The 21,244-nt window shown below is 46.1% G+C and overlaps 1 protein-coding gene across 1 annotated transcript in view; it reads right to left on the bottom strand.

The window, feature by feature from the left end:
* GRIK3 (glutamate receptor, ionotropic, kainate 3) overlaps nt 1-21,244 on the bottom strand; it is a 138,679-nt gene that overhangs the window by 21,417 nt on the left and 96,018 nt on the right. The window contains exons 12-13 of the mRNA XM_015410879.1: nt 15,691-15,809; nt 11,823-12,040 (exon numbers count right to left, since the gene is read on the bottom strand). Of these exons, the coding sequence (XP_015266365.1) occupies nt 11,823-12,040; nt 15,691-15,809 (337 nt within the window). The remainder of the gene's footprint in view (nt 1-11,822; nt 12,041-15,690; nt 15,810-21,244) is intronic.

Here is a 21,244-nt window from a genome sequence, read left to right as displayed (position 1 = left end):
GGGGTGGAAGACTTATGTCTCCTCTTTGTACATGCTGTATACATGTCTTTTTCTCACAATTAAAATAAATAAATTAGCAATTTCAAAATTTGTGTTTTTAATTCTTCCTAAAAGGCATTTATTTTTGAAAACTGGTGGCCGCACCTGGGGGGGGGGGGGGTGCCAGAAGGGATCCTCGCCTAGGGTGCAAAATAAGCTGGGGCTGGCCCTGGTGGCGATGCTAGGTTTTGGGCAAGTCTATGGTTTTGAGCTCAAATTTACTATAGAGTTCTGCCCAGAACCTAGAGCGTTGCTGCATAATGTTAGCGGTGTAATGACATCATCATGCTGTGTTTGGGGGCATTTGCGGGTGGGGTTGCCCCCCATTAGCCATCTGGCCGGCAGTGGGGAGAAACCCACAAAAGCGGGGAAGCCCCCACCCAGACTGGGGGGTTGACAACCCTATTTGGAACCAACATATCTCAAGGCCCTCCTACCCCCTTATGAACCTGCCCGATCACTATGTCCATCATCAGAAGCCCAGCTTCTAGTGCCCCCACCTTCTGAAATTAGGTGGGTGGCAACCCGGAAGAGGGCCTTCTCGGTCACGGCACCAAACCTCCAAAACTCTCCCCAGGGAGATTTGTCTATCTCCTGATGCTGCCATCATCCGCCAGCAGGTAAAGACTTTCTTTTGTTTCTTTTGCTATTTCCTCAATGATCCCTTCTTCCTAACCGATGATTTAATTGCTGCTTTTATGTTTTGTATGTATTTTAACTATTTTTAAGGGATGTAATGATATGTGTTGGGGGGGCTGATTTTAATAGTTTTAGAAGGTGATGGTATCATGTATGTTTTAAATTGTTAATTGCCTCAGTGGCCCCTGTAAAGGCAGAAAGGTGGGATACAAATTTTGTAAATAAATATTTCATTCACAAAACGAATCTACTAACAGACTATGTCAATATGGGCAACACTTCATACTATTGTGAAGCAGTGACTGCGTTCAGAGCAGCCTTATGTATACATTTAGCTACTGGGATGATACTGTGTTCTGCTTTTCACACTAATAGCTTTTTGAGCTAGTTGACCAAATATTAATTAACTTTCAGTACTTAGTCACTTTATAGGTAGATGAATTATATTTATTCACTCACTAACGAAACTAATGAAATCATTTTACACTGTTTCTATATTTTAGCATTAGCTAAGGCCACTAATTAATTAATTTAATGCACCGAAGCACTTTATGGTATCATTTGTTGAGTTCATATATTTTAGATTTTATTGATGAACAGGCATCTATAATGCATTAAGTTTACCATAATACTCTTTACTGGTGATTTTTTTGCAAATCGCTGAACAGCACTAGAGGACTTGTGGGTGGCTGTATGTTAATAATGGATCGAAAATGTAACAGGCATTGAAGGGTTTTTTTTTTTTGGCTAAGACTAGTTTCCTTGTTTTTCTAGGATGGTATGATTAGGTAGGTTATGAATTGTAAATGGAGGATCAGAAGCTTGATGGGTGCTGCATTATACTGTAAAAAGATGTTTATTGGAATTGGTCAGAACAAATGGAAAATAATAGATTTCTTCATGGCTCCCAAGAAAACATCTAAGGAGGTAAGAGAGGAGGAGGAAGGAGGGGACTCTTCTTCATTAATGGAGTCCTTGAAAGCTTTGATAGTTAATGAATTGAAGAATACTGAAGAAAGGATTAATCAGAATAATGGGGATTGGGAGAAACAGCAGGGAAATAAATTAGAAGAATGGGACAAGAAATTGAAAGATAAATTGAATAATAACATGACTGAAGTGGAAGCCTCGGTTACCAGATTGAATGAATGTAAGCATAATGTTAGAGGTCTGAAGGAGAAATATTCACAACTAGAGGAAAAAGGCTTTAAAAAAAACTGAGGATGACTTAGGAAGAAAGTCTACCTCTGGGATGCTGCAGAATTGCAGGCTAAACTGGAGGAAGTCCAAAATGAGAATAGGAATCAACATTTAAAATGCCAAGGATTTCTGGAAAATACTGGGAGGAAAGGTTTAGCTGGGTTTTGGAAGAATTATTGAAAGGACGCTTGATGCTTAAACAGTGTGGCTTTTGGAAGAGCAACCATTCAGAGGGTTGGTGCCAACATAGCAGAGAAATTAGGTAAACCACTTATTTATTTACTTTGTTTATAGTCTGCCTTTCTCTCTGAAGAAGGTTGGATTTATACCCCGCCCTTCACTTGGAGTCTCAGAGTGGCTTACAATCTCCTTCCCTTCCCCACAACAGATACCCTGTGAGGTAGGTGGGGCTGAGAGAGCTCTGAGAGAACTGTTCTTGAGAGAACAGCTCTGAAAGAAAGAACTGTGACTGACCCAAGGTCACTGCATGTGGAGTTCGCCGCTCTTAACCACTACACCAAACTGGCTCTCAAGGTAGATTACAAAATTAAGCAATGCTACAGGAACAGTATGAAACATAACAAGTACAATTAGGGAAACTATGAGATGTGCTGGCCACGTTTATTACTTTAAGAACGAAATACATCATCTTAAATACAACATGAAGGGGAAGTGATTGATCACATACAATTATGACATTCAGATTTTAACACTGGCATCCTAAGCGGAGTTATATCCTTCTAAGCCTTTTACCTCAACAGACTTATAAGGGTGTTAACTCTATTTAGGATGACACTGTAAGTGACTTATGTCTGCAGACACTTGCTAATTGTTCTCCTTTCTCATTTCTTATAAAGAAGCTGAGGTCTTCTAATATTCTGTACTGTCGGGGCCTTCCTTTCACATTGAATATACAGAAAGGAGTGGATAGCCATTAAAAATGCAGAGGAGGAACAACAGTTAGTGGGAGCTCAAGATGAAGCATAGATACCAATTTTAGAAAGCAGTCAGGCAAGAGATCTTAGGAATTTTTCCCAGCTAAATTTCCCTGTTTGTGCAGATTTTGGAGAAAGGTTCTTGGGGTCTCCTCCCACACTATCCAGCCTATCATTCAAGATCTTCTTCTCAAGTCTTGCTGTCTGTGCCCCCACCTTCAGAGGTGAGGTGGGTAGCAGCTGGAGACTGGGCCTTTTCAGCAGAAGCACCTCACCTTTGGAATGATCTCCCCCCTTGAGGCTTGCCTGGCACCTACTTTACTTTTTTTTAGATACCAGGCCAAAACCCATCTTTTTACCCAGACTTTTAATCAGGGATTTTATCTTATCTTTCAAATGTTTTGCTGCTTGTCCTGTGGATAGTTTTTATGCTGTTTATGTCCAATGGCCTTTTTATAATTCCTTGTTTGTTTTTGTGGCTTTTTATGTTGAGTTTTTTAACTGTAAGCCACCTTGAGCAAGACTCTGAAGAAGCGGCAAATAAATATTCTAAATAAATAAACTGTCAGAATGGACTGACCGTATTGACTATGAACGCTAAGGGACTGAACTCTCCCAACAAGTGCTATACATCTGACATGCTTCTCAAAATACAGAATATTAGTATGGTTTAAAATGAGTTCAGACTCATTTGAATAAAGGGGATTATAAGTACTTCGAACAAATGAAAGGAGGTGACACATATAGAGTATATAATGCATCTAATTTCTGATTAAAAAATGGGTGAACCTATCGTCATTAACAATAAGAGTTGTTTTTGACAATGTCTGTGATGATCAAGGCAGATATTTAATGTTAAAATAGTGTTCTGGAATAAAACATCCATGCTTATTTGTATGTTTGGTCCTTATCACAGCCAGGCAAAATTTTTACTGAATATTAATGAAGAAGGTAGATGAATTCACTTAACAGGAAATAATAACAGGGGGAGATTTTAATGGAACCATGAATGCCATGTGTCACATCACAAGTAGCATGGCCAATTATGTGGGACTGTGGGTGGCACTTCAGTCATTTATTTTTTATTGCTGAATGGATCCCGCGTCTGGTGAGCATAATGCTTCTGAATCCACAGGCAAGACAAGCAGTATGAGGAATGGCATAAAAAGTATTTTAAATATGAAGAAAAAGTAAATTATCTAGTACAGCACGCTCTAAGCCTGGTTCTAGAACTAAAGTCATGTGATCTTAGGGCAAATTCTCAAACTACCAGTTTTCTGTAAAATACAAAGGAATGTCCATAAATGATAAATTCTGTCATAACAGTGGATACATGAAGAAATGGGAAAGAGATCTGGGGAGGGAGACATCACTGGAAGAATGTTCTTGGATCTGGGGAACAATTCCAGTGACCTTAATATTGGTGGATCTGGAAGAGAATGTTTGTAAAATACAGTTCCATTGGTTCAACACATTTTAGAGTGTATTTATTCAGTGCCTACAGATTTATGTTGGTGGTGTCAAATGAGGCAGATTTGCTTCCTATTTTGGGAACTGTCCTCATATCAAGACATTCTGCAGACATGTAGTAGTCATGATTCAGGACATGACAGGCTTTCCATTATTATATTTTGCTTTATTATGTTGAACAAACTGAAACGGAAATGATTTTGAATTATATACTGGAAAAAGCTGAGTCTCCATCTGTTCCTGATTGGTTGTACAAGATCTGGAGAATTGCTTTTTTTTTAGCAAACTGATACACTGTAGAAGAAATCAGTTAGGCACCACTACATATGAAGACCACTTTATTGAGAAATGGACCTTTTCAGTGTATGGTTTGTGTGCAGAGTTATGTTACTTCCAGTGAAACACTGAAGTGATATAGGGTAATTCTAGGAATTGCCAAAAACTCTATGGTTTTACCATAGAATTTCCAGCAATTTCTAGAGCTACCCCATGTCTCTCAAGATTTTTACCAGAAGTGCCATAGTGCTGCAGCCGGTGTTATTCTCCCACTACAACCCTCCTACTGGTTGCCAGGCACCACCTATGTATCGGAATAGAGAAGAATATCCAGTGTGGAGTTCAAACTTTTATGTATTTTCAGGCTCTGTAGTTCTCTTCTTTTCATACTGTATTTTTGTATGTAATATACTCTATTTAAAAAGCATAACCAAACCCTGTTTTTAAGGAGTGCTGCCATCTGGTACACCAGCCAAGAGTGATAGAAAGTGCAATATATCACAGAGGAAATGTGTGCTTTGATCAGCAAACCTAGAACAGCACCCACAAACTTTGTACCTGCTACTTTACTGGGAGAGCCAGCCCTTTCAAGTACACAGCTTATCAAGCGCCCTCTGTTTCTCCACCAATGCCTTGCACTCAGGACTACTACAGAAGTGCAGAGGGGTTTGTCTGGGGAGACCCAAGCTCAAATCCCTGTTCAGCCACATAGCTCATAAGGATCAATCACATCAGGATAAAATGGGAGGGAGGGTAAAGGATGCCACCCTAAACTCCTTGTGGAAAAAGTGGGATGCAGATTTATACATTTTTATTTTTACCTCACAAACAATCACAGAATGTCAGAGCTGGAAGGGGTTCTTGGTGCTCATCTAGTCCAACCCCAATCTAGTTGCTGCATCCCTGCCAGATGGCCATCTGTGGGGCCATTCCTCCTGGGCTCCTTTGTCAGGCTCTTCTTGCCTTGGGGCACTTTCCCCTTAATATGACCTTAATCCCATTCTCCTCACACCCTCCCTGGGGGCACAGCACGAGCCCACTCCTCTTGCCTGCACAACCGCTTTTTGCAGGATTTGAAAGTGGGTGCCTGACACCTGTTCTCTCCCCTGTACAAATGCATTCTTCCCATTTTATAGGCAAAAAAGAGGAACTTTTATTTGCAACTGAGGATAATCCTTTGGCAAAATGCACCATCCTCCCTTCCAGTTTTTGCTTCTCTTGAACACACACACACACACACACACACACACACACGATGCTTTCAAAGGCCCCTTTTAAACCTCTTAATTAATTTCATTCTTTTAAGAAGCATTGTAAAAAAAGTGTGGTATCTTTTCTTGTCTGTCCACTGGCTGCCTCAAATAAATTCTTTTCAAATTGTCAACGTTAATGCAAGAGAACTTTCTTGGCTTGGTGCCATGGGCTTGCAGGTGAGGAGGCTGGGCAGGGATGCCTGCAAAAGTCTTTGCCAGAGCAGGCAGCTGCCTCCCACAGAAGTCTTAACCAGAGCAGGTAGCTGCTCTCCCCGGGCATCTTCACCAGTCTCCATGTCTGTGGGGCCTTTTCTTCTGGGCTTGGAAACATGAGCTGGGATCGGGTCCCAGGGAATGACAAAGCAGCCCTGCTGGATCACAACGGCAGTCTATCAAGTTGGAAACTGGCCAGCCAGATGCTCTGGGAAAGCTGCGTGTGCGTTGTGCGGTGTCACTTCTGACTTATGGCAACCCTATGAATGAATGGCTTCCAAAACGCCCTATCACTAATAGCTTTGCTCCAGTCTTGCAAACTGACAACCGTGGCCTCTTTGATTGAGTCAATCCATCTTATGTTGGGGCTTCCTCTTCTACTGCTGCTTTCAGATTTTCCTAGCATTGCTGTCTTTTCCAGTGGCTCTTGCTTTCTTGTAATGTAGTCATTTTATTTACCAGGCACAACACCTGCTTTGCTTCCTCCCCTCATTCCTAGTAAAGTGCTGAAGAGGAAACACATGGTGTTTATGGTAGCAACAGCCAAAGGGGAGTGACAGAAGAGCCTCAGAGACAACACTGTTCAGCGTGGTGGCAGCAACAGCTTCTCCTTCAGCTATGGGAGGTAAGAATGGGGCATGATGGGAAAGGCAACAGAAGTGTGGCAACGAGCATAGTGATGGTAACCCCTTCCTGAGATCCATCCCATTGCGATCCAGATTTGGGGTCAATCCTGAGTCTGGTGCTTTGTAATGGCCTCGCAACACTTCTCTGATGGGAACATCTGCTACTTATAATGCTATTTTCCTTGCCATGCAGAATAGGGTACTTGGTTAACAAGAAAATGCCTGCAAGGCAGAGGGGAGGGCTTGTTTATCATTTTCGTTAACTACCTGCAGTATTGACATCATGTTGGAAAATATTTTGATTTTAATTAGTATCGGGGAAAATATCAGTACTCCCAAGCAGTAATAATGCTCTGTCCAAAATTACAAAATAAAATTGAAAATTAATTTTTGAAGTGCCTGCAGGTAGCAGCACCGGGGGAGGGTGTGTGTATCCCAGCTAGCCTGTGGTGCATCGGCCCCTTTAAAGGGCCATTATTTTCAATGAAAATTAGACTGGGCATCTGAACTCTGGAGGCCAGGTCTGTCATCCATTGAAACTGTGGCCCTTTAAAGCCTAACAGGCTGAAGTGCCACCTGTTGAGGAGCAGAAAGGCCTCCTCAACAGATTGTGGATATTTCTAATATTGACAGGGTGTGAAATATCAGAACTTGAAAATAGTGGGGGTGCCTTTCATGGTACTGGATACTGCCAATCTGTTCTGATACTGGAAATGCCGGGCATTTTATCAGGCTGGCAACATCTGATTGCACTTCTGCCCTTCCACATCCTGGCCCAGGAAACATCCCCCCCCCTCCCCCAACAAAAGGAGATAGGCCAAGCTGCTCACTAAGCTAGATAAGCCCATCAAAGCTTTGTGTGATTGCACATTATGCCCAAAATGGGACCGTAGCAGTCAGCAGACCTTGTCCCCTTGGACTCTCCACTGAGCATTCCAGAACTGATGTGGTCGTTCAAGCCCAGAATGGGTGCAAGAGCTTCATCCTGATAACTTCTTATTAGCAAATAAAGCCCTGCTTGTGGGATTCCCAGAGGCTTCCGGCTAGACTGGATGGTCTGATCCAGCAGGGCTTCTCTTGCCTTCTTAACTATCTCACTCCATATCCATCACTTTTCTCTTCAGGAAACACAAGCCCCTCAATATAAGTCTTTTCAGAAGCCCAGTGACCTGAAGGTTCTAGCTCTCACAGTGGCAAGTGTGTTGATGATGCCAAGCGCCAAAGCGCCAAGACACACTGATGTCATAACCTGCGCAGCCATGGGTACATGGGAAAAACAGTGCATGAGCCTTTCATGAATTTAGTAATTGGAATTATAGCCTACGTTTCTTCCATCACACAACCCAAAGTGGTATCCATGGGGCGGGGGAGTCTTAAGCACTCCCATTTTGGAACGGATCAGACCCCAAATGGCTGAGCCATAGTAAGAGTGCTTTGTAAAAGATATCCTGGATTCTGCTGAAAGATACACAGCACAGGTATAACAGAGGTCCCCAAGCCCTCTGGGATTCTAAAATGTTCTGGGGGATTTAAGGAACCCCAAACGACAGCACTGCTGAGGCCATGGTGGGAGCTTGGAACACAAAACTCCCTGGAAGCTATCAACAAACTCATATTCCCCACTCAGCATCCTCTCCCACTCTATAGGCAGAATTCAGTGCCATGATTTACTATGGAACTGGGTGACTGAAAGAGGACTTGGGGATGTCTAGAGCAGCACTGGCAGATCACAAAAGAACCAGAGGATGCTCTATTCTCCAGTGCTGTAACTGATCATGCAGTACACCTGGCTGGTGGCACTGAGCTTGGGGACACTACCTGGGCCTGCCACTTGCTGTGGCTGATCCACCAGGGACTGTCCTGAAGGCTCTTTTGGCATCCCCTCGCCCTGCCCTGATGCCCTAGGCAATCACCATTGCTGATTATTCCTGGAAAAGCAAGTCAATTCATCTATGAAAAATGCCTTCTTCCATCTATTTTGCCTGGAATTCCAACCTGGCCACGTGGATCCATGGCACAGTAACTGAGGCTAGACTTCCTCTTCCTACTCTTCCTAGGATTGCCTTTGAAGACAACCAGGCAAAGAATGCTTCAGCTCATTTACTATTATGCACATTACGCCTATTTCTGCAGTTACTCCGTGGGTTCCTGTTTAGTTTCTGGGTTCAATTGAAAGTGCTGGTTATTACCTACAAAGCCCTTCATGGTCTAGAACCCACATATCTGCAGGACAGCCCCTTTTGATATGCTTCACTGAGTCAGCTTTGTTTATCTGAACAAAGTCTTCCCAAGGTAGGGGAAGATCTTGGCATCCAGTTTTGTTGCACTATTGATTATAGGCATTTTATTGCATTTTCTCATTCTGTAATCTACACTGTGTTTTAATGAGAAAGGTGGGCTATAAATGAAGTGAGCAAACATCTAAATAAATTAATTCCTCCTCTGCAGCGGAGGCACAGGCAGGATATGTCGCAGTCAAACTTCTTTGAGTTTAAAGGGCCTTGGAGGGAGGTTTCTCTATATGGGGGGATAGCTGCTAAAAGAGAAGCGACCTGACAATCCCAGAAGACAGGGTTGCCAACCTCGGGGGATGGGGGGGTGGAGATATCCTCGAATTACAACAGCTCTCCAGAATACTGAGATCTGTTCTGGAGAAAATGGCTGTTTAGAGGGTAGGCTCCAGTGTTCCCTCTAAGCTGAGTTAGTGTGAGCTAGCTCACAGTTTTTTAGCCTCCGGCTCACAGATTTTTGTCTTAGCTCAGGAAGGATGGCTCTAGAGCAAACTAATTCATGCAGCAGCCAAATCGCTCGCTCACAACTTTAATGCCAGAAGCTCACCAAGTAGAACTTTTGCTCACAGGACTCCACAGCTTAGAGGGAGCCTTGGCAGGCTCTATGGCATTATAGCTTCTCTCCACATACCAGGCCCTCCTCAGGCTCCACTCCCAAATCTTCAGGAGTTTTTTAACTTGGAGTTGGCAGCCATATGCCAAGATGCTGGGTCTGAGGTCTTCTTCTGGGTCCCAGCCTTGGGGCTAGCCTAGTGAGGGCAACAGCACCAAAATCTGCTGTAATCATGTGCATCAGAGGTTGGAAACTATGGAAATGATCCCTACACGATCACATGCATCAGAAACACTTCCAGTTTTCAAGAATTTGTGGCCCATCACATACACAAACCCACAGACCAGGGCTGGTGGCAGATTCTTTTGATTATCCAACAGCCCCCCAAAAGGCCTCCACATGCCTGCTTAAAACTGAACAGTTTTCAACAAACAACAGCAGAGAAAATAACGGCAAAGAGAAGCATCCTCACTTGTCAGATGAGAATCAAGGGGGAAAAGCGCAAGATCAATTATTTACTCCCCATTGTTAGGCAGCCTCTTGCTTTACCCCTAGAGAGGTCATTATCAGAGATTATTGACTAAGAGTCAGGAAACAGCCGTGGGCTGTGCCACAGGTCCTCTTAAAACACTAACTCGCACATTTTCCAACCGGTTGGTCCCTCATTACTAAAGTTCTCATTCCAGCAAGACTGGTCTCTGCCCTGCAAGTGCAAGAAAGCTGAAATATCCTGCCTTGCTAAATATTGATGCTTCTCTTGCAGGTCAAAAGTAGGTTTTTCAGAGACTGGGTAGACCGTCACTAATGACCTGCAGCCAAATTGAAATCGATAACGTGAAATCCTGTCTGGCCTCGATGCTGCTCCACCGCCCTCTCTGGACCGCCAGGCCACTAGACTCCAAAGCAATCTTGCTTGCTCTCTTCTCTCCCGTCAATGCAGTCCTGGGCCCTGTGTGAGGTTCCACCCTTTCTGTTTCCAACTTCCTGCCTTTGACATTCCCCTCTAGCCTCTGCTTTTTTAATATCCATCTCCTCCCACCAATGTTCCCTCTAAGCGCCACAGTATTGAGAGCAAAAATTCTACCTTGTGAGCAAAAACAAAGCTAGTAGCATTAAAGTTGTGAGCAAGTCTACATTTGACTATTACATAAATTAGTTTCTTAGATTATTTCTATAACCTTGTAAAAATCTCAGAATGAATTCTTTTAAGCTATATTTAACAGTAATTTAAACATAAGAAAAAACAGAATAATGTCAAATTTCATTACAGAAGGTATTGTCCTCTATGGGGGTAGACCAGGCCTCTGGAGAACAGGTCTACCCTCCCCTTTCCACTATTTTGGTAGACCTGGCCTTGGACCGTCACCCTGCAATGGACCTTAGAAAACATACCAGCACTTTGGGGGGGGGGGGCACTCATGCAGTCTACTTTGGGTAGACTGCTGGTGCCTCTCCTAACCCCCCCCCCAAGTTTCAAAAAGTTTGAACCAGGGGTCCAATTCTATGGTCCCTAGAAGGAGGTGCCCCTATCCCCATTGATTCCTATGGTAGCTTGGTTGTGAGCAGAGCAAAAATCCTCTGATCCAGCCCCTGAAATGCTGTGCGCCAGCACCGCCTAGCGCAGTTTAGAGGAAACTGTGCCTCCCACCCCCAGTCTGTTTCTCAGCCACACCCCCCACACTTCTGGATACTTGTCACAGCATGGCTCCAAAGTTGCTTCCCCAGGAATGCGATTTGCTGTTCAAACCATGCTGGCTATTTTTGTCCTTGCAAAGCAGAAAAAAGTATTCACAGTGAGCTAACAAACAGGGACCATGTTTCTACCAGTCCTAAGGCCACTGGCCCGCTGCACCCATCCAGTCCATTCAGGATCTGGCTCTCAGTGCTGGCAAATCCCAATGAATGCAGAGGTCCCAAAGTTTTCAGGGAGAGAAACCCCTTCCAAATGTCTCAGAGACTCCCTGGTGGAAAGTATCATCAAGTCATGGCCGGCTTATGGCAACCCCAAGGGGTTTTCAAGGCAAGAGAAAGAACCTTATGGTTTATGGGGCTTATTGCAACCCTGTAGGGTTTTCAAGGCATGAGAACAACAGAGATGGTTTGCCATTGCCTGCTTCTGCATAGCAACCTTGAACTTCCTTGGTGATCTCCCATCTAAGTACTAACCAAAATTGTCCCCGCTTAGCTTCCAAGATATAATGAGATTGGGCTAGCCTGGGCCATCCAGGGCCACGTACAGACAGCCTAGGACCAGTAAACAGTAACCAGTAACACTGCTGGCATTTCCATGCCAGCCTGAAGGAGAAACCCAGTGTGCTCCTTCTCACCTTGAAGAAGGTCATGGTAGCCCCATCCTTCACTGCTCCATATTCAATTTTGGTCTGCTTGGCCAGATCGTCGGCTGAGTCGATCGGGGATTCCATTCTCTCCACGGTCAAGAAGGCAGCCAGGTTTGCCGTATAGGAAGAGATGATGATGAGGGTGAAAAACCACCAGATGCCTCCAATGATGCGTGTGGAGAGTGCTTTGGGCATCAGCTCAGAACCTGAGAAGAATTTGGAGCAGGGCAGGGTAGAGAGGGAATGAAATAGGGAAAAGTGGGAAGAGGAGAAACCACAATACACATATATGACGAGTCCCAAATGTTCCCTGTTTGGGAATTTTACGTGTCTTATAATTATGAGCCTATGGCGGTTTGACAAATTTTAGAAATGTTGTGTTCCTGCCTGATTCCCTCCACAATGGATCTGTTCTTTTGAACTACCAGGGGTGGCCAAACTGTGGCTCGGGAGGCACATGCAGCTCTTTCACACATATTGTGCAGCTCCTAGCAGGGTGGCTGGGGAAAAAAGGGTATTTCCTTCCCCAGCCAGTGTTGCCCTCCCTGGGTAGGCCTGAGGTGGGGGAAGCAGAGAAAGAAAGCAACTTTAACTTTAAATGTGTTCTCAAAGCCCCCCCCCCCCGCCGGCTTGGAAAAGGCATTTGTCTCTTTAAATCTCTTCTCCAGGGGGGGGTGCTTGAAGGATGGATTTAAAGTTAAAGTTGCTTTCTTTCCACCTCTCCCTCCCTCAGTCCCAACATCTATGTTATGTTTTTTTTTTTACACCCCCCGCCACAGACGGGGCCGGGGGGGGGGGGGGGGGGGTGCTTGAAGGATGGATTTAAAGTTAAAGTTGCTTTCTTTCCACCTCTCCCTCCCTCAGTCCCAACATCTATGTTCTTTCTTTCTTTCTTTCTTTCTTTCTTTCTTTCTTTCTTTCTTTCTTTCTTTTTCTCTCTTTCTCTCTTTCTCTCTCTCTCTCCCCTCCCTCCCTATCTAAAGTTAAATGTGTTCTCCAAGTTCTGCCTCACTGCCGCATTTGTCTCTTTAAATCCCTTCTCCAAGCCAAGCTGGTGTGGCAGCAGGGCTAGAGGACTTAGAGAACACATTTAAAGTTAAAGGTGTTCTTCGGGCTCTGCCCACCAGCTTGGAGACCATTTGTCTCTTTAAATTCATTCGCCAAGCCAGCTGGCGTTGGGAGGTGCTGGAGAACACACTTAAAGTTAAAGTTGCTTTCTTTCCACCTCTCTCTCTCTTTCTCTTTTCCCTTTCCTTCCTTCATCCCCTCATCTATTTGCTTTCTTTCCACCTCTCTCTCTCTTTCTCTTTTCCCTTTCCTTCCTTCATCCCCTCATCTATTTGCTTTCTTTCCACCTCTCTCTCTCTTTCTCTTTTCCCTTTCCTTCCTTCATCCCCTCATCTATTTGCTTTCTTTCCACCTCTTTCATTCCTTCCACCTTTCTCTTTCTCTCCTCCTTCATTCTGTCCTCCCTCCCCCTCCCTTCCAACTATTTGCTTTCTTTGTTTCAGTTTCTCTCTCTTTCTTTTTACCTCTTTCATTCTTTCTTCCCTTTTCTCTCTTCCTTCCTTCCCCCCTCCCCTTTCTTTCTTTCTTTCTTTCTTTCTTTCTTTCTTTCTTTCTCTTCCTCCCTCCCTCCCCATCTATTTGCTTTGATAGTTTCTCTCTCCCTTTCCCCCTCCCTTCCTCCCCATCTATTTGCTCTCTTTCCACCTTTCTTTCTCGCTCTTTCTCCCTTCCTTCCCCCTCCCTTCCTCATCTATTTGCTTTCTTTGTTTCTCTCTCTCTCTCTCTCTCTGACAAATAAACATCAGGCTCAATACATGTTTTTACCCCCTTTGTTTTTATTTTTGGCAGTCTCATTTAATGCTAAGAAAAAGCAAATGTGCATATTTCCCAATAAAATGTGTGTGTGATATTTGTTCATGTCCTGTGGCTTTCAAACATCTGACGTTTATTCTATATGAGTCTTACATTAAGCAAGTTTGGCCACCCCTTCCTTAGCGATTTTATTTTAGTCAAGGGCTGGTGCCATGTTATCTCTGGTGAAGAGTTTCATGGATTGTTTTTCTTTTTGGAATGTAGAATGTATTCTGAACAGAGGTTAGAAAGAGAGAATTATGCTTGAGAACAGAACTGACGAGCCCTCTTCCAAATGCTAGACCCTGACCGTTTATCTACTTTATCCTGTAAAGCAAGGACTCAGTATCTTGTTCAGGGTGCCTTGTATGATCTGCTCTTACAGGCACCAGGATGATCACCCTTAATAAAGAGGGTGTTCTCTGTTAGCCAAAAGCCTTGCATGTTCCTCCCCAAGACATGTCCTCGGAAAGGGGGCCCCTGCCTATTCTAGGCTCTCCCATAACCACCTCCTTTGCCAAATTGCTGCACAAACTAAATGAGCCAGGCAACTGTGCACAAGGAAATATTCATCACTCTCATCCCCAGTAACATCTGCAGAAATTCCCTCCTTGTTGCTCTTGACCTTGGGCACAGCCAGAAATTTATAGGGAACGTTCAAACCAAAGTAATTAAGCAAGCAGCTTTCATGAGATTTAAGTAGCAAGCCCTTCATGAACTTTCGTGAGTGTTTTGTTCTCCCATTTAAAATAAAAAGGCTTTTCTTTTATACGGATTGTTTCTCAGAAAGGCCGCACTCCAGGGAGATTCTTCAAACACACAAGCAATTTTTTTTTAGAAAGGGTCCAATAGCGCAGAAGAGAAACCATCAAGGCCTAACACTCTGAATAGCTGCTGGAAGACGGGAAATCAGAGCGCAACCATGAAAAAAGGTGTAACGGGCTTGTAATGACTTTCAGCAAACAGGGGCAAAAGAGCAACTCTATTTTCGGACTCCCCCCTCCAATGCCTATTAAAACCAGAAAATGGGGGGAGGAGTGGGGTAGACTTTTTTTGTCTGAAATTAGAGCACCCAAAAGCATTGCAGAATTGGACCACTCCCTAGGCGCCTACCTCGCATCTGTATGCCGAAGATCTGGGGTCAAAGCACTCCCCAGGCATGATGTCTGAAGGAAGTCAAGATCCTGTCCACAAGCATCTATTATGCCTCCCCTTCCAACCCCCATACATTGGCTACCCACAGCCCCACACTGCCCTTGACTAATAACAGGCAAACAGGCAGCCATTTGCCCCATGGACAACAGATGCTTGCACGTGCAACCACTTGGCAAGCCAGCTACTTCTACCACACTACCATGGGTGGCTTTTCTAGTTGCTAGGGTTGCCAACCTCCAGGTATGGTCTGGAGACCTCCTGGAATGACAACTGAACTCCAGATGACAGGAATCAGTTCCTCTGGAGAAAATGGCAGCCTTGGAGGGTAGATTATACCACACTGATCTCCCTGCCCTTCCCAAACCCATCTCCTCCAAGCTCCACCCCCAATTTTTCACAATTTTCCTGAGCTGGAGTTGGCAACCCTACTTGTTATTATGCCACAAAATCCAGGACTCAGTCCTGCCCCCGCCCCGCCCCGCCCCTACCCCTCAGAGCCTGCTTGGTGGCGGAAAAGAGACAAAAGCCAGTCCTGACAAGCACTCCTTGTAATCGTTAAGATACAAACTCTACCATTTCAAAACCTATGTCTTTGCTTGTCAGCGCATGGTGACAGAAGCTCCCCGGTACTGCCTGGCTGCCTCATGACATTATTTTCCTTGCTACCGAGGCTTGTTTTTTTTGACAAGCACAACTACGTTTATCTTGCACCTGTCAACGAGGAAAACACACACAACATGTGCATGCAGGTACACAACAAACAAAAGCAGCATGGAGGAGGCGGGGGGGGGGGGTGACAGCATGGGGAGGGACAGACGGAGAAGGGAATGATTGGCTGTACCTTGCTGCATCAGGGCTCCCATTCCAAACCAGAAACTGTTGAGGAGGGTGAAGTTATTCTCGATGACATCAGATCCCGGGTTGCATGGGTGGGCATCGTACCATTCATAAGGGCTAAACCTGTGCATGGAGAAGACAGGAGGAGTCATGTCAGGCAAGGAGTCCACATGGGGAAGGCAGAAGGGGGGGGGATGGACAATCGCTGAAGTGGGAATGGCCTCAAGGCTGACTGACATCCCGCAGAGGAGCACCCAAGGGCCTTGTCTCTGCTGGTGCTGCAGAGTAAGAGTGAGGAGGTGCCCATGGGATGGTACAGGTGAAGCTGCCTTATACAGAATCAGACCCTTGGTCCATCAAGGTCAGTATTGTCTACTCAGACTGGCAGCAGCTCTCCAGGGTCTCAGGCAGACAGGGGTCTTCCACGTCACCTACTGCCTGGCCCTTTTTAAACTGGAGATTGCCAGGGACTGAACCTAGGACCTTTTGCATGCCAAGCAGATGTTCTACCACTGAGCCGCAGCTCCTCCCTTGAACACTTGAAGCTCCCTTATACTGAGACAAACTGTAGGTCCGTCCAGGTTAGTCCTGTCCAAGGTCTTAGGCAGGGGTCTTCCACGTCACCTACTGCCTCATCGTATTACCTGGAGATGCCGTGGACTGAACCTGGGACCTTCTGCATACTAAGCAGGTGCTCTGCCACTGAGCCATGGTCCCCTCTGTGTCCGGATGAGGCTGTTAGCAACCCTGCTGCCCTTTGCACCTGCCTGAGTACCCACCCTTGCTTAAATCAAGTGTCCTCTCTGCACTTTGTCTCTTGGGGTGGGGAAGTTTCATCAGAACCAGTATGTCCAAAAGTTAAGAATCAGTTGAGAGTAGAAGGACATTGTACAAAGCACATAGAGAACAGCTCACTTGTGCAAGGCACAGGAGAGGAAGAAAGCCATATGTGAACCAAACGCAGCTGCAAAGGGAAGCATAGGGGTTCTCCCCCCCCCACTGAGGATTACCCTGAATTGTAGGGCAAAAGGAGAGGTGTGGGAAGAACTCTTGGGAGGGCCAGGGTTTGCCCCCTATCTCACTGACACTGCTTCTTTTACTGGGTGGCTGTGAGCTGCATCACCCAGCCCCTCACCTGTGTTTCCCCTCCAACTGGGCAGATGCCCAAGGAAGCACCATTCACATCACACTGATAACTCCCCCAAACCTCCTGGTATTAGTGCCTCCTGTCTGCAACAGAGACAGACAGAAAGAGTGGTTGGAATAGCACCTAGTTTTGGAACCTAGATACATTGCTTTTCCCTTTCAACACCCCCTCTCCATTTCTAGCCAGGCTGCTGTTTTAAATTGTTTTAAATGGGGGGGGGGGTGATACAGGGGAGGAGCTGAAGGTACAGACTCTTCAAAGGGATTCCGGTTTATCTATTATGATTTTTTACAGTTTGATGTAGTGGTTAGGAGTGCAGACTCAAATCTGGGAGAACTGGGTTTGATTCCCCACTGCAGCTGCTGGTGTGACCTTGGGTCAGTTGCAAGTTCTCTCAGAGCTCTTCTCTCACAAGCAGTTCTCGAAAGAGCTCTCTCAGCCCCACCTACCTCACAGGATGTCTGTTGTGGGGAGGGGAAGGGAAAGGAGATTGTAAGCCGCTCTGAGACTCTTTCGGGTAGTGAAGGGCAGGGTATAAATCCAATCTCTTCTTCTCTTTATATACCTTTCTTCCCAATGGGGACCCAGCGTAGCTGACATATTTCTCCTCTCCTCCATTTTATCCTCACAACAACCCTCTGAGGGAGGTTATGCTGAGAGTGTGAGACTGGCCCAAGGCCACCCAGCGCGTTTCCACGGCAGAGTGGGGAATTGAACCTGGTTCTCCCAGATACTAGTCTGACACTCTAACCAGTAAACCACGCTGGTTCTTTTGGCTGAGCCCTGTCACATCTATAAGCCCTAAGAGTCCACCTTTCTGCCTCTTCTGTTTCAAAGCTACAGTCAAGCAGGGACAGCCAAGCACAGCCTGCGGATTGGGGAAGGTGTACAGACAGCCGTCTTACAGAAGGCAAGAGATGCTAATGCCTTCAGAGGTATTTGTTCACATTTCCCAGGGGTCTTGTACTTTGCAAGACGATGAAATGAAATTAAATAAAAACATAATTGGCAGAAGCACATGGGAACCAAACGTATTAATTATTATCATCTCGGCTTCTTTCAGAAATCCCCCCTGGCTTTGCAAGAACCCTGCCTCCTCTCCAAATCTCAAAGCTGCAATCGACCCTAGAGACCGGGGAGCTGACTTTAGGAGTTTTTTGCCATCTGCTTCAGTCACTCCCCAGCATTTAGGCAGACACCATGTTCCTCAACTGCAGGAGGCATCGGCTTCCCTAGCAGCAGAAATGTATTTGCAGAACAGCTACCCGTGGGCTGACTGGAGCTGAAGCCAGAAAGAAGTTTAAAGATAAAACTTCATGCTCGTGTACGGCAGGGCTGCTCGAGAGTCAGTGCCCAGTAAGCGGCAATTCAAGCCCCTCATCTGCACCAGGGCCTCTGCCATGCTACAAAATGTCACCAGGCAAAAGTGGCTACCCAGACGACATCATGATCTGCCTCTGACCTTTGTGACAGATGGTGGAGTCAAGCTGAGGGGAAGCATCAATGAGGTTTCAAAGCCATATTGAAACTTGGATAGATCAAAGTTTCAAAGCAGTCATGTTTTGCAACAACCATGACCTGTGATGGTACAGATGGAGGCCTTTGCGTGGCACTGGGGATGGAGGCCTATTGCAAAAGATTTGTGGCTCTAAATTTAGCTGTGCCAGTTTGGGTAACATTTCTCCCTGAGGGCAAGAACTCAAAAGCCTGATGAGCGTCAAGAGCGGTCAGTATCCTGGCATCTCCTCCGCAGGCAAAATCTCCCTGCAGTAGCTTTGGACAGTGCTGACCTGAATGGCCCAGGCTAGCCCAGTCTCATAAGACCTTGGAAGCTAAGCAGGGTCAGCTGTGGTTACTACTTGGATGGGAGACCACTGAGGATGTAGGGGTTGCTGTACAGAGGCAGGCAATGGCAAACCATCTCTCTTCATCTCTTGCCTTGAAAACCCTGCCGGGTTGCCATAAATTGACTGCAAATTGATGACACTTTCCACCATCAATCCCAGGAAGGCCCTGACCTAGATCGCCCAAGCTAGGCCCAATCTCATCAGATTTCAGAAGCTAAGCAGGATTACCCTGGATGGGAAACCACTAAGGACGTCCAGGTAATGGCAAACCACTTCTGTTCCTCTCTTGCCTTCAAAACCCAATGGGGGTCACCATGAGTTGGCTGTGACTTGATGCCACTCAGTTATTACTAAACATGATCCTAGGCCTCTAGTAGTGCAGCTACGGGCCCTAGGGAGACCTAGTGGCTCCAGGGAAGCCTGTATTTGAGTAGCTATCAGGGCCTACATGTCACTTCCGACAGAAGGAGATCACTGTTTCTCCTCATTTATAGGAGAAGAGCCAAAGTAAAGAGATTTTGATTCGCCCAAAGCTAGGCAGGGAGCAGGTGCTGAGGATGGGCATGCACCTGCCCCTTTCCTCAGTTGCTCCATGCACAGAAAAAAAACATTTGTTGTATTGCTTCCCCCCCCCCCATCCCTCCCCTCCTACCTCCAACAAGACAAGATTCTTGTGTGCATCAAGTGGTCTTTTTCAGGGATGATAAATCTTCACGGTCGGGCACTGATGCCTCCCGACACGGTTGCCATCCCAGCCCTCTTTTCCAAGTGCAGCTAAGCCGATCCAGATGTGCCAGAGCAAACAAAGTCAGCCTGCTCCCCGCAGAGCTGATTTTGACAAGTGCATTACATGAAATTAGAGTATTAGGCACTAAGCTCAGGTAATCGCCTCCAAATGCTATAAAGGCCTCAGGGAGCCAGCAGAGGCGTGCACTGCTTGGAACATTGGGGGCTAATGGAGAAAATGATACTGCCATTCTGTGTCCTGGGCTGGACAGGCTGCGACAAATGCAGTCTGGAAGGTGACCCCAGAGATGTGGTGCACCAATGCTTGATGTGCTCCCCTCTCCAATTAATTTCTATTAACCCAACATTGGGATGTGGGTGGGTACAATCATCCTGATTAGGAGGCAGCAGGTAATTGCATTTAACTCATTAATTTACTGTGCTTCCTCTTTCTCTCAAAAAACAGTACAGGTGGCCTGGATTCCCCCCCCCCCCACACACACACACTAGTTCTTAATGGTGCATACTGATGGTTTTGTTCTTTCAAACACCTGCCTTTAGTGAATGTCAGTGTCCCCCCCTAACTCTAGAATTTGTGGGATTGGCCAATGGGTGAAGAAGAACAGGATCTAGAGACCCCAGTAGCAGGCTGATCCCTGTCCATGGATTCCTTGTATAACCCTGGGCAAGCAGCCTGTGGTCAGCTACAATGCATCTTCTAGAGAATAGGAGACTGCCATCTTTAATGGGGGGGGGGGGGGGGGGGGGGGGGGAGAGAGAGAGATGGCTGTCCACAGAGCAAGAAAGTGGGGTGTCTTGTCCAAGACCTGACTTTGAGAAAGAATGCACAGCAACTAATCTTTTCTGGAGGACACTTTTCTGCCCTCAGTTTTGGGAGGCAGCTGGATGCTGAAGTATATATACAGAGGGTGTGTGTGCGTGTGCGTGTGTGTGTGTGTGTGTCTCAAAGTCTAAACCAAGCCTGCCCCTCCGTATTTCAGGAGGTTGACCTCCTGCCACCCAAGGAAGCACCCTCTTTTCAAGCTGTCCCTCTGTGCTCTCCAAGCCTTTCTCATGCATGGGTGTTATGTGGAGAGAGCCTGCTCCTGCCTGAGTGGGGCAGGGGGACGGGCAAGGTCACACAGTGGGAAGTTGATAAGCTTGGCCAAATCAGTCACTAAAAAGTGGCACTAAGAATTGCCAGACTGCCATGGCAACTAGGCAGGGCTCCCAAGCCGCTTCCAGGAGTGACCAGGATGCTGACTGGAATTCCCACAGACTCAGGGAATCTTGCAGGATGTGAGGAACAGGGAGGGAGTCTGTGCTTCCCATGGGCAAAATACTCCATGGGGTGCTGCTGTAACTGCTGAGGGTGGGGAGGAGGAAGCCACGAGAGGGCAGTTCCTTTCCCTTTCCTGACAGGCCACTTTCCGAGGAAATTATTTATTGTCTTTCTACACAGAATTGCCAGGCCACACCTGGTAACCAGTAGGATGAATTGGAGGTTGCGGCCTGGTGCACTGATGTCACTTCTGTTTAAAAGCTGCTGCACACTGTGAAACAGGCATGTAACTATGGTGGGGGCATTTCAGGGCCATGCCCCTTCAACTGGTAGCCATGTCCACCATGCTTTTGCCCAATGCTCCAACGCCTCACAGCCCTCGCCCCTTCTCTGTGCTGCAAATGGCGGCCCACAGGGCTAAAGGGCAGCCAGTGGGCCAAAGACAGGGAGGGAGGAGAGGTACTGGCCACAAACATTGGAGAGGCACAGGGGGAGGTCTTCTTCCTGCTTCTGCAGCTAATTTTGACTGCAGAAGCAGGAAGAAAACCAGTGAGCC

The sequence above is a fragment of the Gekko japonicus genome, unplaced genomic scaffold, assembly GCF_001447785.1.
Source record: "Gekko japonicus isolate JY-2015 unplaced genomic scaffold, Gekko_japonicus_V1.1 scaffold99, whole genome shotgun sequence".
NCBI classification, from domain to species: domain Eukaryota; kingdom Metazoa; phylum Chordata; class Lepidosauria; order Squamata; family Gekkonidae; genus Gekko; species Gekko japonicus.
Note: the sequence above shows the minus strand (reverse complement) of the source record. Positions and strands in the feature narration are given on the sequence as shown.